This window comes from Platalea leucorodia, assembly GCF_965183815.1.
Source record: "Platalea leucorodia genome assembly, chromosome: W".
In the NCBI taxonomy this organism is placed as follows: domain Eukaryota; kingdom Metazoa; phylum Chordata; class Aves; order Pelecaniformes; family Threskiornithidae; genus Platalea; species Platalea leucorodia.
Window position 1 is genome coordinate 5835361 of NC_138859.1, and position 18417 is coordinate 5853777.

At 41.0% G+C, this 18417-nt stretch overlaps 1 protein-coding gene across 1 annotated transcript in view; it reads right to left on the reverse strand.

Moving 5' to 3' along the window:
• The window catches only part of LOC309601580 (amyloid-beta A4 precursor protein-binding family A member 1-like), a gene marked incomplete at its 3' end in the record, with an annotated part of 61291 nt that overhangs the window by 19086 nt on the left and 23788 nt on the right, over nucleotides 1–18417 (reverse strand). Inside the window, exons 2-4 of the mRNA XM_082334677.1 lie at nucleotides 12938–14142; nucleotides 6247–6345; nucleotides 2666–2705 (exon numbers count right to left, since the gene is read on the reverse strand). Of these exons, the coding sequence (XP_082190803.1) occupies nucleotides 2666–2705; nucleotides 6247–6345; nucleotides 12938–14089 (1291 nt within the window). The 5' untranslated portion in view covers nucleotides 14090–14142. The remainder of the gene's footprint in view (nucleotides 1–2665; nucleotides 2706–6246; nucleotides 6346–12937; nucleotides 14143–18417) is intronic.

The following is an 18417-nucleotide window of genomic DNA, read 5'->3' on the forward strand; positions in this document are numbered from 1 at the left end:
TCTCCTGTGCTTTACAATTATGATACACCCACCCCCATAACAGAGGAGATCAATATTATCAAAATCACACTCGTTCCCAACAAGGGTATTGTGTTGGGGTGGGGAGAGGGGGGTATGTGTTAAACAAAAAGATTTTGATGGTAAATATACAGAGCAAGGGCTCTTGCATCTGGAAAAAGCTACTGTCTTAGTCCTGCAAGATACTTAATGACCAGCTCTCATCAGCTTCTGTGTAAAGTTAAAAGTCAATGAGGTATTTATCACCTCACAAGTCAGTACAGAGAAACATGTATAATATACAGGTTTTCAGGTGTTTGGGGATTATATCTGCAGAACAGGGCTTTTCTCTCTATATGTTAAAATTCTCATGATCTGAGAAAAAAGAAGGTTTATGCAAGAAGCTTCTTGTTTTGCTACAAGTAAAAAAAAAATCTATGTTCAAGGCCAGTGAAAACGTACAGATAATCATCATTTGAGAGAATTGGTAAAATTGTCTATATTTTATCAAGAAGTATAAACTGGTTTTGCTCTCTATTTTGCTAGGAACAAAACCTGATCCTTTCAGAACAGAGGTTTTGGTCAACTCAGGAGTTAGCCTGAGATTTAAGAGGTGCTAAAGCCTGAAATTGAACATAACACAAAAATGCCAATTTTCTTCTAATTCACCAAAAATGACATTAACAAGGACTGAGAACTTTACCCCCAAAAGAATATGTCATTATTAAGTTAAAAAAATTAGTAGCTAGAGCGAAATCTTAATCACACTCATAATATACACACAGATATGAGTACATACACAAACTTTATCATGAAGCTTTCCCAGTTTATGGCTTCTTTATAGATGAAAGTTTATGACTACTGATTTTGAGGTACCTTGAGTGTGCTCAATCTGTTCAGATACTACATAAATGGACATCCAAAAAATGAAAGTAATTATGGTCACTAGTCACTTTCAAGAATGAAACCCAAAGGAATGGAATTTATATTGTTAGGGCTGCAGGCAAATAATTGGGCCACTGATTAGGCTGTGGCCCAAGGTTCAGCTAATTGAACAGGATGTGGAAAACTACTGGCCGTGACATGAGAAATTACCGGACGTGACAAGTAAGAGAGTGAGAAGCTGTCAAAAGTTACAGGCAGCGCTGTGAGGGATGGCTGGATTGCACTGGTGGTTAAGGGGGAGCTACGTGAGACTTCACAGACACCTGACAGGGAGCACTGGGGGCCTTTGGGGGAGTGGAACCTTGCAAGGCCAGTAGTGCCTGGGTAACTGTAGCATATAAGGCTGAGAATGTCTAGGGACTGGTATCAGAAATACCAAATTTGGGTACGGATGTAGCAAAATGGACCAGTGGGGAAAAAGTAATTAGAGGTGGGTTGTTTATTTGAGAGGAGACCAGGGTGGAGAATGGGAGGGATCAAGGTAGATGAGGGGGGAAGTACAAGCATGGGAAAATGGAGAAAAAGGGGGATAGAAGAGGCCGGTTGCATGTAAGCAGGCTGCCAGTCAGTACACTTGTTTGACTGAGCCTTGTGCCTGATCACTGCAGTCTGTCCTGTCTTCTTATTAAATCCTTTTTCTTAATTCTTTTTTCTGTGTGTTTTCACCCTCTGTCCTATGTGAGCACTGCAAGGTTTAAGTGCCAGCAACTGGAGAAGGGGCCACAAGTCACAGGGCCCATAGGTCTAGGTGCCAGCAACTGGAGGAATCAGGGTGTGTTTATATTTCCCTAATGAATTTTAATACTCTGTGTGTGTGTGCGTGTAATTTGCTAGCAAACATCAACCTGGACTAGCTGGCAAGTAGGAGACCCACATCTGGAAAGACTCAAGGTGTGGGTGAGGGGCCCCAAGTCCAGGCATGGATATTAGAAAGGGAGATACAAGGGTGACAAAAAGGAGGGCCAAGGAGCAGGAAAAAGGATAATAAATTATGTCAATCATGATCTGTGGTGTTTGTGGGCCCCCATTGGGCAACCCTGTGCTTGATCACTCACTGCAGTCTAAATCAGGACAATGAACAAAACCTGTTGTTCTGACCATATGACATGTCACAGGTTCTAAAATATGCAACGTATACTTTTAAAGACTAAACCAATGCCAAAATTTACAGTCTACAGACAATACACTATAAAGCAATCAAGGAATTCAAAGACATTCCAAATTAAATATATCAGCTTTTTTTTTTTTCATTCTATAAAGCATAAGGGTTATTTAATCAGAGGATAAGTACCTGAAAATCAGTGCAAGTTTCCTCCTACTTGCCTCCCAATTAAATCTCAGTTTTGTGGAGATTTTGACTTTCGTCTAACCTCTATTCCTTATCAGACAACAAATTACTCTCTACATACACATTCACATACATTATGAATTCCACAGTGTTTTTTTTTTTAATCAGTGATTTAAATGATAACGATAACAACCCAGTAGAAAGGTGGCAGGAGCCATCAATAAAATGTTACAAAATGAGAGAGAGATTTTACTCTACTTCCAAAAAAAGCCTACTAGGGTTTAATTCAAGTTCCAGGTTGGACACAGTTTAATCTAAATTCATCCAACCTTAGCAAGTTTTATGTTCTGCACATAAAAATAAAGTTCTATACATTAAAAACATTGGAGTTCTTCATATAATGAAAAAAAATTTAAATTATGAACTATATCTTACCTTCAACATATGTTGGGAATGAAGCCAAGCTTTTTCTGGACTGTAATCAAGACAAATAGGATTTCAAACAGAACAATGTATGCTTAAATACACATTAAAAATTTCTCCATAAAAATGAAATCACAGTAATAGTTATTAGCAAAAGATGGTGAGAGTTTATTAGGAAAATATTTACTTTAAAATTAAAAGTCTGACCAATTATTAGAGGGTTATTATCCCTAAATATGGTATATTCTATTAACACGTTCATCAATCAGGCAACAACACTACATTATTTTGAATTAGCTCTTAGTGTTTGGCAATATGCTTCCTGACTACTAATTAGTGCTGTGCTCTCTTTAACAAATGGAAATACAGGAAAATACATCATCTTTCAAAGACATTTTCTAAATAAATACATATGGAGATATTTAAAATGGACCAATACTATTATTATTCATGACAAAAAGCATTGATCTGCTCTGTTAATTATGAACCAAATTTAATTACTTATTAGGATCGTTCTTGACAGGCTATGTAGCCACCTATATCTGCTGGAGTAAATGCATTTAATAACGGTCCTACACTGACTATGTTTATGCTGTAACAAGCACAAAAGTACATATAAACGTGCATGATTTAGACAATGAAAACTGCAAGCAAGGCATTTATTCCTTGTTTGTTGAATCAAGTAAAGCCTCACTTTCATGAAAGGTGGACTAATAGAAAAAAAAAGTCTGTCCTACATTTGTAGACACACAGACTAAAATAATACCTAATTTCCAATTGTAATTTTCTATGAAAGATTCTGTGGTAACAATATAAATATCTAGAAATTATAACTTCAGGGAGACTCATCATTTTGTTGTATTCAACAATATATAGATATGGGAGAATTTACTAAAGACAACTTTGTATAAAAAAACATGGTAATAGGTATACTAAAGCATATGCTGCTATTAAACCTTTCTGAAATAAAAGTTTTGGATAAGCCAAGCATTACAAGATGTTGACAAACCTGAACCTCATTCTACAATGTATTAAATTTGGAGCAACTCATATCTATCTATCTATCTATATCTATATATATATCTCAAAACAAGATCCATGTATGATCAGGATAAAGTCCAGCGTCTCAGAAGAAGTTCAGTTGCATTTACATATTCACATATATACCAAGTTGTTTTCCTTTATGATAGGCAGTTTAACAGGTTCTGTACACTTGTGACAAATCAATCACTTGGGAAGTACACACTTATGTGACAGGTAAATGACTAATCCAGTGAGTCTTTTCCATTTATTGTTACAAGGATGCAAGGAATAAGTAATATTTTTCATCCTACTATGCTGTCCTCACTGTAAAATAATCGGCGGCAGAAAAACAAAAGGCGCATGAAACAGAAAACAGAGCCTAGAGAACCTTAAAATACTTGGCCTTTCCTCATGAAAGAGAGTTGCTGAGTCGTCCAGCAAAACCATGAAAGCTCCTGTGGCGAATTTGGCAGTGTTAGGTTTACGGTTTGACTTGATCTTAAAGGTCTTTTCCAACCTAAATGATTCTATGATTCTTCTTAGAGACAATATCAGCAGAGAGAAATTTGTGACTAATGACCGCCTGCTGTCAAAATGCTTAAGGGAAATCAAGTGCTGAGAGGACACAAGCATTTATATTCAAATCAGGTGTGGCTGTTCTTTGGCTATTCAATCTGTTGTGATGACTTTATTTTTACTGCGCCACCTATACCCACTTCAATAATTGCATGCAATTGCTGCTACTGTGATGCTAGCAGAGATTCAATTAGCTGGATTCTGACAGGCCTAGAGAACAAAACAACTGTACACTTCCAAAAAATCAGAGGCAGCTTATCCATATAAGTATCCTTTTCAAAGCATACGTATAATTTTTTTTAAAGACTCAAGGCCTAACCAAATTTTATGTATATAATTACAGGTTTGACAGATATTCAATAATCTGACTAGCCAATAAAACTTCATTTCAGGATAAAACTGTGTAAACAAACATCAAATTAATGTTTTTATTACAAAGGCTCTACGCAGACAATTTTTTTCATTCATTATCCATGTCAAGAAACACTGATAAAACTAAAGTAATAACAAGGTATCAGATAACATTATTGAAAAAGGGGAATCAATTTTAATTATATATCCATGAGTAATAAAAATATAGGTCATTAATGTTGAATTACTGTTTTTGTCCATCAACTGAACACTGTAAAATTTACATTTTAAATAAAGGCTTTGTTAAGACCTAAAAGTGTTTCCCAAAAATGATGAGGCTTTGTCATTATTATTTTTGTAAGGGAGGTACTAAACCATGCAGTGTTGCTTATTTGCATGGAAAAAACCCCAGCACCCCACAACACAACTGACTGAAATTACTCTGAAAGTTTATTACTTTTAACACTGTATGTGATCACAGAGTGAAAACTAAAATCTTTTTTGTTTTTTCCTTTGAGTAAGATTAATGATATCCAACAACTGTCAGCCTTTAGAGTTGTCACAAAGCAACTACATCTGTAAACTGAATAAAGCCTTTTAGCAAGCTAAAGAGTATTGTAGATGAAATCATAATGACACAATCCAATACTGTTGAAGGCTTTGGTGCAGGATAAATTAAGGACAAACTTCCTAAGTCTTCTGAAAGCTTCCATCCCCTTCTAAATGCGAGCATAGATTTAAATTAATATATATACACAGGCTACAAGCTTTTTTCCCCCTAGATGGTAAAGAAGAAAAAAAAAAGGAATGGACTAAGTTTTGTTTAAATTTCAACCAATATTTCTGGTTACAGTAGATTGGTTTATTCATTTGTAGAAGATATCATGCTGTTAGCTGATAGCTAAGCACAAGTTATCTATCAGCAACTGTGTCTACTTGCTTAGAGATCTCTGTTAACAAATCTAACATTGAAGTTTGAAAAAAAAAATTCTCATCTCATATCAGTGAAATAAGAAGCATTTCTCATCTCAGTGGAACTATTGCAGTGTGGAAACCTGCCAGGTACAGGCCTTGACAAAAAAAAATGAAGTGTATAGCTTGCTTTCAAGGAGCCCAGAGTCAGGACTCCTAGATTCCAGTTCCAGTTCTGCCTGTGAATCATTGGCAGGCTATTGAGAAATCATTTACTTGTTCCTATGGGTCAGTTTGCCCATCAATAAGATAGTAGGCAGCATTAAATTACTACATTGGAAGGGCCTACTCACCTGGCTGAGAAATGTTATTTTCTTTATGGCAAGATATTCTGCAGAGATAAGGAAGAGGGCTAGCTCCTCTTGCCCTGAATACAAAGGTGACGTTGGCAGCTGTTCCTCAATAAATCAATACCCTCTAGCCTGTTAAACAAGTGTTGTTGCAGCCAAACACAGAGTAAGGAATGCCATCGCAAATGGTCTTAGATACAGTATGTTATGCATTCAGTCAGACAGGGAGGCAAGCACAAAGGAAAAAATGTCAAATCAGTTTTTTCTTTTTGTTGCTGTTTTGGTACAAGAGAGGAGATTACACATGTACAAAGAAGTAAAGAAAATAGAAAGGCATAAGCAATACAGAGAAGATGGTGGCTTTTAAAAAGATTGCGCTACCTCTTTATTAGTGGAGGTCTCTGCTGTACTGCAGACATCCTGATGATGTTGCCTACTTGGTTCAGCACCCCAGGGTGAAGAGGAATCAGGAGATAGAGACTAGACATGGTAAGAAAATAAAATTACATAATTTGAGTGACCGATGTAGAAATATCTCTGGTTTGGCAGTGGGAATAAGAAATGAGGAAAACACCAAAACATGACAAACACTTTCTGAAGTGTTATAGCCCTTCCTTTTCATTGCAATGATCACACACAGTCTATTGGGATGTTGAGACTGCTAAATCGTCACAGAAAACTTTTTTCTTTGTCAATAATCTATTAAATTAAGCACGTTGAAAAATTAATAGCTGCCCTCAGTGGTAGACAACTATGGTGGGTTGACCTCGGCCAGCTGCCACACACCCACCCAGCCGCTCTCTCACCTCCCCTCCTCAACAGAACAGGGGGAGAAAATAAGATGGAAAAGCTCATGGGTAGAGATAAAGACAGGAAGATCACTTACCAATTACTGTCACGGGCAAAACAGACTTGACTTGAGGAAAATTCCTTCAATTTTTGCCAATTAAAATAGATTTGGATTGTGAGAAACAAAGAGAAATTAAAACAACACCTTCTCCCTACTCCTTTTTCCCAGGCTCAACTTCACTCCTTCATTCCTGACTCCTCTGTTTCCCCACACCCTAAGCAATGCAGGGGGGATGGGAAACGGGGGATTTAGGTCAGTCCATAACAGTTCTTCTCTGCCGCTCCTTCCTCCTCACACTTTTCCCCTGCTCCAGCGTAGGTCCTCTCCACAAGCTGCAGTTCCTGTCAGGAAAAATCTGCTCTAGAGTGGGTTTTCCACAGGTCTCAGTTCCTTCAGGAAATATCTACCTGCTCCGGCTGCAGGGGAATATCTGCTCTGGTGCCTGGAGAAACTCCTCCTGCTCCTTCTTCTTTGACCTTGGTGTTCATACTGCTGTTTCTCACTTTTTTTCCCCCTCACTCCTCTGCTCGTCATCTGGAATTTTTGTCCTTTCTTAAATGTTTTCACAGAGGCGCCACCAACTTTGTTGACTGGCTCAGCTTCAGCCTGCTGTGGGTCCATCAACAAGCTGGCTGGAACCAGCTGTGTCCGGCACAGGGCAGCCCCATACCTCTTCCCACAGAGACCACCCCTGCAGCCCCCCCCCCCCCCCCCCCCCCCCCGCCTAAACCTTAACTAAATCTTAATGGAGAAACCATCTTTCAGACTATTTCCCCCACTCATTCACTATCATAAAGAATGTTCTTCTCTGTTCTAACTATAAAACCTCCATCAGATATGATATGCTTGGGAAAGTCATATTAGAAAAATAAAGCAAACAGCATAGAAAACCAGTATCATGAATTTTCTTTCTCTATGTGATCCACCAGCAAATACCTTGGTAAGCTGCTATGAGAAATGCTATCATACTAATAGGAGACTCCTATGGAATGCTGCTAATATTAAAGAGCTAGGTATCTAAAGTCAAGAGTAATACTTTAGTGCAATAAGATACAAAAATACAGCATGTAAAAGAGTGTAAAGCTTTGACCCAGCAAGTATTTCAAAACCAGATCTTTAGGAGATGTGGCAGTGCAGATGTCACAAAGTGAACCCTCAGAGGAAGCTTTAGTATTCAGTTATGCACACTGTTTGTTTGGTTTTTTAGCCCAGCAGCCCTGAAATTCTACAAAGTCTCCTTCAGGAATCTTGGTCCTTGCTTTGCCAGATCAGTACAGTTTGTCACTAACAGTAAAACAGTCAAATACTATCCTTCTAGCTTCATAAGCAATTATTGCATCCTTTCTCTAAGCCAGCTAGTGTTATGACACTGTAATATGACTATATTTCTGCTTTGAGATGGCAGCAGCAATAACCCAGAAGCAAATTCTTGGCTGCATTCCCACCCCAGCTTAAATCTTGAACTCTATCAAATATCATGCTATGAAGTCTAATTTCTGCTGCTTTTTCTTCATAAACACACAACAACAAAAAAATCCACCCCCCTCCTCCTTTTCCTCATTTCTTGAAAAGGCCTATCTATCTTGTATGTTTACTAAAAAGAAATTCCAGAATCACATTCAACTAATAGAGGCTACCAAAGAGTTAGAAAGCAATTCTTTATACAGATGCATCCTAGGTAAACAGTAGCCCTTGCTTTTATTTATTTTATTCACAACCGTGGGGTAAAAAAAGACATACAGAAAAGGTGATTTTGTGAAATGGCACCTAGAATATGGGAATATACTTGCACTATGAAAATGATGAATCATCTATCACCCATAAGATCCCTGGCACGCTCACAAGTACTTTGAGAGAGTTATATACTTCCTAACTTACCACGTGACATAAAATGTTACAGTTCTGTGCTGACTCAACTGCATAAGTAGCATTTCCTATTCCCTTGGGAAAGCATTCCCATCGCATTCCTATTCCCATTAGATATATTGTTTATATTATGGTTAAACATAAAAGGTGTGAAATACTGTCAACCTAACAATGACATCATATACAGATATTGGAAGACTGAGCTTTAAGCAGTAAGCAAAGACAAAAAAAAAATAAAGCATATGATCCTTCAACACCAAATGTATCCACAAAGAATTCTCTGAAAAGCCTGAAAGCTCTCATATTCATATGTCACAATAATAATAAAAAAGCATAAACATACATAAACTAATCTAATTGCTGACATATAGAAATTCAGCACTGCTTAAAATGTGTTAATGGTTGTTCCAGTAGCATCACAAAAATCCTAAACTAGTCTTGTCTACAGAATATTATTCTTATTGACCTATCAGAAAGATCATACAGCTGCCTTCTAGGAACTGTCTTTCCATGTTTGCTACAAAAGTTTCTGAAAGAACTACTGCAGCCTGACCACCCACCCACCCCAAATCCAAACATCATAAAATCTACAGTGTGCTACAAGACATGCAATTAGAGTTATTCCCAAAAATGCTTGTATGTCCAAGTTTTGTCTTTGAAGAATAATTGCCTGTTTGTCTTCCTCAGCAAAATAAAAGCACAGAGGTACAATATACAACATACACTACAGCCTGCAAGTAGCTTTTATACCAATAGCAAGAAATATTTGATAAAACATGGAGGACAGACAATTTATGCAGCTACTTGAAAACACTATAAACTAATGTCTAAAGCAAATGTCCAATATTGCTTCTTTAAGAGTTAACAGAACTGCTTTAGAAGCCTAACTAAAACTTTGTCAAGATACAAACAATAAATGAATGTCAGTCTTTCTATTATTACCATAGAAAACTTTGCTACTGACTTGTGAAGTGTTTTTTTCCAGGAGTCTTAATAATAAGCACCTGCAACCTTTTTTTTTCTCCTCCTTGAAGCCCTACCTATTTTTCTCTTTTAGCCCAGTACATCCAAAAATTCTCCATCTTAATTGCATTGCTTCAGTCTAACAATGTGATCCACTTCACCTGAGAGTCCTTCACTGCCCTTTACAATGGGATTTAATAACAAAACTCATAATAGGAAAGACAATAGCACTGTGTTGCATCAAACGTATCCTGCTCAACCCAGTTAGTTAGAATGTCTTCTAATACTGAAATCTGCTTGTTTTAGAAGAGTGATGTTGTTTATCAATTTTTTGCAGAGTATATCTCAAGACCTATGATTTGTGCACTGCATACATCTTCTATTTGTATACTATATGTATACAATACATATATACAATATATGTATACTCATATATATAATATATGTATACTCAGCTAAGAGCATTCACAACATACATACAATTTCTGGGTGGAGATAGCTCTTGCCCATCATTCTTCTCTAGGAGACTACTTTGAAGATACAGCGCCCTGCCCTTCCAGAGGGATGAGAGTATATACCTAGGAGAACCATGGCCTTTTCTAAAGGGAATCCCTGTATGCCATTCTCTCTGATGTGTATGTGCCAAAAAAATCCACGCTGGTCCATCATGCATTATTCAGGAGGGCATGAACTGCACTTCTCCAGTTCTATGCACAGAATATCCAATCTAACTTCAGCTGCATAGCCTTTTCCGTACAGTGTCAGTTTCTCGATGTCATTACTCTTGCTGCTGTGCAAAATAAACTGATATTATATTTAAAAACAGATGATACAAAACTGGGAGAAGTGGCTGATACTCCAGAGGATTGTGCTGCCATCCAGAGGGACCTTGACAAACTGGAGAAACGGGCAGACAAGAACCTCATGAAGTACAGCAACGGGAAATGCCAAGTCCTGCACCTGGGGAGGAACAATCCCAGACACCAGTACATGCTAGGGGCCACCCAGCTGGAAAACAGCTTGGCAGAAAAAGACCTGGGGGTCCTGATGGACACCAAATTGAACATGAGCCAGCAATGTGCCCACACAGCAAAGGCAGCCAACAGCATCCTGGGATGTATTAGGAAGAGTGTCACCAGCAGGTTGAGGGAGGTGGTGAGGTCACACCGAGTCCTGTGTCCAGTTCTGGGCTCCCCAATACAAGACAGACATGGACACACTAGAGCCAGTCAAGCAAAGGGCCATGAAGTCGATTAAGGGATTGGAGCATCTCTCATGCAAGGAGGGGATGAGACAGCTGGGACTGTTCATCCTGGAGAAGGATCAGGGGTGATCTTATCAATCTATATAAATAGCTGATGGGAGGGTGTAAAGATAATAGAGCCAGACTCTTCTCAGCAGTGCCCAGTGACAAGACAAGAGGCGATGGGCACAAACTGAAACACAGGAAATTCCACACTTTTTTTTTTTTTAAAAATACACCATGAGGGTCATTGAACACTGGAACAGATGGTGGAGTCTGCATACTTCAAGATATTAAAAACCCAACTGGACAATATCCTGGGCAACCCACTCTAGCTGCGCCTGCTTTGAGCAGGGGGGCTGAATGAGACAATCATCTCCAGTGGTCCCTTCCAACCTCTGATACTGTCCCTCACAGCATCCTTCTGGACAAGTTGTCCAACTGTGGAATGAGCAGGTACATGGTACTGGGTGAAGAACTGGCTGAAGGGCAGAGCTCAAAGGGTTGTAATGAATGGGGCTACATCTGGCTGGCAACTGGTCACCAGTGATGTTCCTCAGGGCTCAATTCTATGGCCAGTTCTGTTCAATATTTTTATCAATGAGTTGATAAAAGTTTATCAGGAGTTGAATGCACCATTAGCAAGTTTGCTGACGATACCAAACTGGGAGGTGCTGTTGACTCTCTCAAGGGACAAGAGGCCTTGCAGAGGGATCTAGATAGATTGGAGAATTGGGCAATCATCAATGGGATGAAATTTAACAAGTCTGAATCCCAGATTCTGCACCTAGGATGGAGTAATGCCAGGCACAAGTATAGACTGGGAGAGGAGTGGCTGGAGAGCAGCCCTGCAGAAAGGGATCTGGGGCTGCTGGTCGACAGCAGGCTCAATAGGATTCAGCAGTGTGCCCTGGCAGCCAGGAGGGCAAACTGCGTTCTGGGGTGCATCAAACACAGCATAACGAGCCGGTCAAAAGAGGTGATGATCCCTCTGTATTCAGCGTTGGTGCGGCCTCACCTTGAGTACTGTGTGCAGTTCTGGGCCCCACAATTTAAAAAGGATGTGAAGGTCCTTGATTGTGTCCAGAGGAGGGCAACAAAGCTGGTGACAGGGCTGGAAGGCATGTCCTATGAGCAGCGGCTGAGGACACTGGGTTTGGCTAGTTTGGAGAAAAGGAGGCTGGGGGGCACTCTCATTGCTCTCTAGAGCTTCCTGAGGAGGGGAAGTGGAGAGGGAGGTGCTGATCTCTTCTCCCTGGTATCCAGTGACAGGACGCCTGGGAATGGTTCAAAGCTGTGCCAGGGGAGGGTCAGACTGGACATTAGGAAGCATTTCCTTACCGAGAGGGTGGTCAAACCCTGGAACAGGCTTCCTAGAGAGGTGGTCGATGCCCCATGCCTGCCAGTGTTTAAGAGGCATTTGGACAATGCTTTAACTTTTGGTCAGCCCTGAAGCAGTCAGGCAGTTGGACTAGATGATCGTTGTAGGTCCTTTTCAACTGAACTATTCTATTCTGTTCTGTTCTGTTCTATTCTATGCTATTCTATTCTATTCTATTCTATTCTATTCTATTCTATAATATAATGCATGAGGACTCATAGAAAATCTCTAGAGACTGCAAGCAGATAAGGAGCCTGAATCTTTTCAGATCTGCATCTGTGATATTACCTTTATAGAAATAGTAAATAATATTAACAAATTTTTCATAGAAACTGTTAGCATTATTATCTGACAGAAAACAAAACTCACAAGTCCAGAATTAACAGGAACACACAAGGTTCTATACCGTAAGGTAAATTATTTGGTAGTTATTCTAATTATCCAGTGGATGTTAGGAAAAAAAAATGTAGTAGCACTTGTTTCAGAAAAAAAGTCAATAGAGCTTTCTGTGTCAAATTCATCTCTAATACAACTCTAATGAAGTCAGCAGTGTTTCATAAAGGAAAATTTGGTGCACTGGCAACATATATGTATACTCCTTATGCATCCTTTTGAGTAAAAATTTAAAATAGATACATCATTACATACTTTAGTGAGGAATAAAATGAATCACAGAAGAGTATAACCCTCTCAGTTTCACTGTAATGTATATTACACGGTCCCTGTTCCTTTAATTGTAACATGTGAGCCTATAGCTCTGTATACTTACATCTCCATCTAGTGGCCTCTGATCATCACAGTCCCTGGTTGGGCTAATGTCCTGCCTCATCACCCAAATAGGTTCTTTTGGTTCATCAGGGGTATAAGGAGAACGAACAGTCCTTGTCTTCACTTCCTCAATAGCTTCTTTAATATCTTTTATGGCCAGTGATATTGCATCCCTTTTTTCCTTTCTGCACCTCTGTACTGACTCTCCTGAGTTGACTGTGGCCCTAGAGCCAGCTGACAGTTGACCATTGCTTTCATGCCCCCTGCCAGGGAGAGCATGAGCATGCTCCAAGCTCTGCTCTGCCTCTAGCATGTCTTCAGCAGCTTTGCCCAAGCTCTGAGAGCTCATACTCTGTTTCACCTCTGCCACAATCTGATCAATATCTTCCTCTTGTTCATAGCTCTCCATTCTTGGATATGGAGCAAACTCTGCCTCTTTCTCAGGGCTGTCCGACTCTCCATCAGATCGTTCATCATAATGGTGAAGGCGGGCACCAAGAGCTTCCTTGCGATAGTTGTCAGCTTCCTCCCTTTCCCACTCATAGAGCTGAAGCCCCTCCCTAACATTAAGGTTCAGCACATCCCCTATCTCCTCATACACATGCTCCTGCTGCCTATAGTCAGCATAGGGTTCAGCATACCGCTCATCCTCTCCTTGGTGGAGGGGCTGGTGAGCATAGACATAACCTGAGTACGCTGCATTCATGACTTCCTCATGTTCAATGGAGTGGAAACGTACATGATCAGGCAGTGTTCGATTATGAACAGCCTCAGTATGTTCTGCTTCAGCATTTTCTGTGTACTCCTCAGACTCAGGCCTGTACTGCACTGCATATGTACTCTCATCCTCATTCTCCTGAACTATAGCTACATCATAGCCATCCTCTGCTGTGGCTTCCACATCCCCTTCCACCATGTCCATGTGATTGTGGAAATCACTCTCGGTGATGGCTGATCGAGCTAGCATCCCTTCCTCTTCCTGCCCAGACGGTACCCCTTGGTTGCTGATTCTGTGCCTTGAATAGCAGATCACAGACTGTCGTTCCTCTTCTACCTGTGAGTGCTCCAAGTCAGCTTCCACTGATTCATTCATATCTTCATGTGCTGGCTCTTCATTCACCTCCACTTCAGATGGTATGACCAACTGGTTCATGGAAAGTTCTGGTGTGTAGACCACTTATTCTATAGACATTTTGTCTACCAGGACTGGAAAGAAATTAAGAGAGTGATGTTATTAAAAAAAAAAAAACAAAACACACAACCACAAACAAAACAAACAGTCAAACAAAAAAGCCCCACAATGTGGAGTCAACAAACAACCCCAGAGTAGCAAAAGGCACCCTTGCTTCTCCAACAGACAAAGTTTTGGCTTCATCAGCTCTGAAGTCAGAGGACAACCAGCACAACAGCATGACCTTCCAATGCAAATTGCTTTCTACCAGCACCATTCATTCAGAGATAGGACCACAATTCCTTTGAGAACTGCAGTTTACAGTTTTATGGACAAATTCTCTGGGAAAGAATCCACTATCTCAGACCAGTCCAAGAGGTGCTTCTATGGACTTCTATGGACTAGACATCTAGACAATGCAGACAAGATGCACATCAAAGCAACTAACTTTCACCAGGGGCTCAATTGTGGTAGACATATTGTGGCAGTGTAAAATGACAAAGAGATTTTATCCCATTGCAGTAGTCTGCAATTGGTCAGATAAATGATACCTTTGCAGACTAGACATTTCCAACATATCTTCAACTGAGATCCTCATCCTAGGGCTCCTTTTAGTCAATGGAGAGAAAAAGACACTTTTAGGGTGCAATACAAAGTGCCAGATTCTCTTCCCTAGAGAAGCATAAGATAGCTAGCTCCAGTACAGACATCTTCATGAAATACATTTAAAATTATGCAAAATTACTTTTGGCACAAATGTCTTTCCTAAAGCAGGGAACAGACATCACAAATATTCATAACTGTGACCCTCGCCACATTGAGACCAGTGAGACATTTTAGTTTTACCAAATGCATTCTGCTCAGAGTAAAAAAATCTCAAATGATGACATAATTACAACAGAGGTCTGCCAACAATGATAATTATATACAGCATGGCAATAAGAAAAACATGTAAGAATACAGCTTATCCTCTAAGATGTTTCTCAGAGCAACCAAGTTTACCTATCTCAGAGGGTATAGTATTTACCTGCCAGTTGCAGCTATTCAGAACCTTGTCCAATGTTTTAAAATGTAGTGTCATAAGACCATCTCATGTATTTCAAGTCTAATCGCATACCCGTTTGAAAAATATAATTTTAACCTGTGGTTTACTACCAAATATAGAATCATAGAATCGTTTAGGTTGGAAAAGAGCCTTAAGATCATCAAGTCCAACCGTTAACCTATCACTGCCAAGTCCACCACTAAACCATGTCCCTAAGCACCACGTCTACCCATCTTTTAAATACCTCGAGGGATGGGGACTCAACCACTTCCCTGGGCAGCCTGTTCCAGTGCCTGACTGCCCTTTCAGTGAAGAAGTTTTTCCTAATATCCAACCTAAACCTCCCCTGGCACAACTTGAGGCCATTTCCTCTTGTCCTGTCACTTGTTACTTGGGAGAAGAGACCAACCCCCACCTCGCTACAGCCTCCTTTCAGGGAGTTGTAGAGAGCAATAAGGTCTCCCCTCAGCCTCCTCTTCTCCAGACTAAACAACCCCAGTTCCCTCAGCCACTCCTCATAAGACTTGTGCTCTAGACCCTTCACCAGCTTCCTTGCCCTTCTTTGGACACGCTCCAGCACCTCCATGTCCTTCTTGTAGTGAGGGGCCCAAAACCGAACACAGGACTCGAGGTGCGGCCTCACCAGTGCCCAGTACAGGGGGACAATCACTTCCCTAGTCCTGCTGGCCACACTATTTCTGGTACAAGCCAGGATGCTATTGGCCTTCTTGGCCACCTGGGCACACTGCTGGCTCATATTCAGCCGGCTGTCAACCAATACCTCGAGGTCCTTTTCCCCCGGCCAGCTCTCCAGCCACTCCTCCCCAAGCCTGTGGCGTTGCATGGGGTTGTTGTGACCCAAGTGCAGGACCTGGCACTGAGCCTTGTTGAACCTCGTACAGTTGGCCTCGGCCCATCGATCCAGCCTGTCCAGGTCCCTCTGCAGAGCCTTCCTACCCTCCAGCAGATCGACACTCCCTCCCAACTTGGTGTCATCTGCAAACTTACTGAGGGTGCACTCAATCCCCTCGTCCAGGTCAGTGATAAAGATATTAAACAGAACTGGCCCCAGTACTGAGCCCCGGGGAACACCACTTGTGACTGGCCACCGACTGGATTTAACTCCATTCACCACCACTCTTTGGGCTCAGCCATACAGCCAGTTTTTTACCCAGCAAAGAGTACGTCTGTTCAAGCCATGAGCAGCCAGTTTCTCCAGGATAATGCTGTGGGAAATGGTATCAAAGGCCTTACTAAAGCCCAGGTAGACAACATCCACAGCCTTTCCCTCATCCACTAAGTGGGTGACCTTGTCATAGAAGGAGATCAGGCCTTTCATAAACCCATGCTGACTGGGCCCAATCACCTGGTTGTGGAAATTGAAGATTTCTTACAACATGCATTATAAATAATGAGAAACCCCCACAAAACAGATGACTAGAGCTATGTTATTTAAGGAATCACTATAAAGAACAATAGCATTGAAGAATGTTAAATCTTAAGCATGGGTTAAACAAAAAAAAAAGTGAAAATGATAATGCATATTCGGATTTAGAAAAATCCATCCCAAGAAGAATTCATTTTTTGCATTGAAGTTTGTGGTAAAATTCCCATTGATTTACAGAGACAAAGAATTAGGCCCAAACAGAATGTTATTTAAAAATCCTGCCTTCAGTCAGTTGCACTCAAAGCACCAATGACATCTAGATTAGAGCCAGTGGCTCACTCACAGAGAAAGGGTAGTAGCAGAGAGAACTGAAGTTACACACACCCACACAGAATGATAAATTTTCTGAAATCTTTATCATTTATATCCTGCCACATATCTTTAACTGAACAGCATCAAGTTATGGACTGTGGTGGGTTTACTTTGGCTGGCTGCCAGACCCCCATCCAGTCACTCTCTCACTCCCCTTCCTCAACAGGACAGGGGGAGAAAATAAGATGGAAAAGCTCATGGGTCAAGATAAAGACAGGAAGATCACTTACCAATTACTGTCACGGGCAAAACAGACTTGAGGAAAATTCCTTTAATTTTTGCTAATTAAAATAAAACTGGATGGTGAGAAACAAAGAGAAATTAAAACAACACCTTCTCCCCACTTCTTTTTCCCAGGCTCAACTTCACTCCTTCATTCCTGACTCCTCTGTTTCCCCACACCCCGAGCAATGTGGGGGGCATGGGAAATGGGGGATTTAGGTCAGTCCATAACAGTTCCTCTCCGTGGCTCCTTCCTCCTCACACTTTTCCCCTGCTCCAGCATGGGGTCTTCCATGGGCTGCAGTGTGGATATCTGCTCTAGAGTGGTCTCTTTTACGGGCTGTAGGGAAATATCTGCTTCACCGTGATCTCTTCTAAAACTTCCACAGGATTCAGGGGAATCAACGCCTGGAGCACCTCCTCCCCCTCCTTCTTCTCTGACCTTGGTGTTTCTCACCCTTTTTCCCTCACTCCTCACTGCTGTGCAACGTTTTGCCCTTTCTTAAATATCATAGAATAATAGAATGTCCTGAGTTGGAAGGGACCCACAAGGATCATCGAGTCCAACTCCTGTCCCCGCATAGGACAACCCCAAAATTCACACCATATGTCTGAGGGCATTGTCCAAATGCTTCTTGAATATTGTCAGGCTTGGCGCTGTGACTGCCTCCCGGGGGAGCCTGTTCCAGTGCTTCACCACCCTCTGGGTGAAGAACCTTTTCCTAATATCCTAATATGTTTTCACAAAGGCACCATCAGCTTCATTGATTGGCTCAGCTTTGGCCTACGGTGGATCTATTGTCAAGCTGGCTGAAACCAGCTGTGACTGTCACGGGGCAGCCTTTGACCTCTTCTCACAGAGGTGTTAGGGAATTTTTATGGTACCCCTTAAAGCGAATTAAACACATTTATGCTTAAATATATATAAAAAAATATTCATGAACAATGCACTGGACAGAGTCCTACTGCCATAAGCAGTTCTACAAGGAGTCTGCAAAGATGCATCATGAACTGATTCCATATATACACTTGCACCAGCACCAATCCCGTGAGCGGTTGCATGGGGATCCTCAGCACACCCTTGGGTCCATCCCCCAGCACCAGCTCTGCTGCCCAAAGGTGGCCCCTGAGTAAGCACATTCCAAGATAGCTACAAGAGGATGCTGCAGCTGTTTCTTATCACCAAGGGAAACTTCACTCCCTTACAGGGAATCCTTCTGTCTCTGGCATTCCTGCTTCCAGCCAGTTTAACCTCTTCTTGCAGTTGGGCCCTCCATGCCAGAT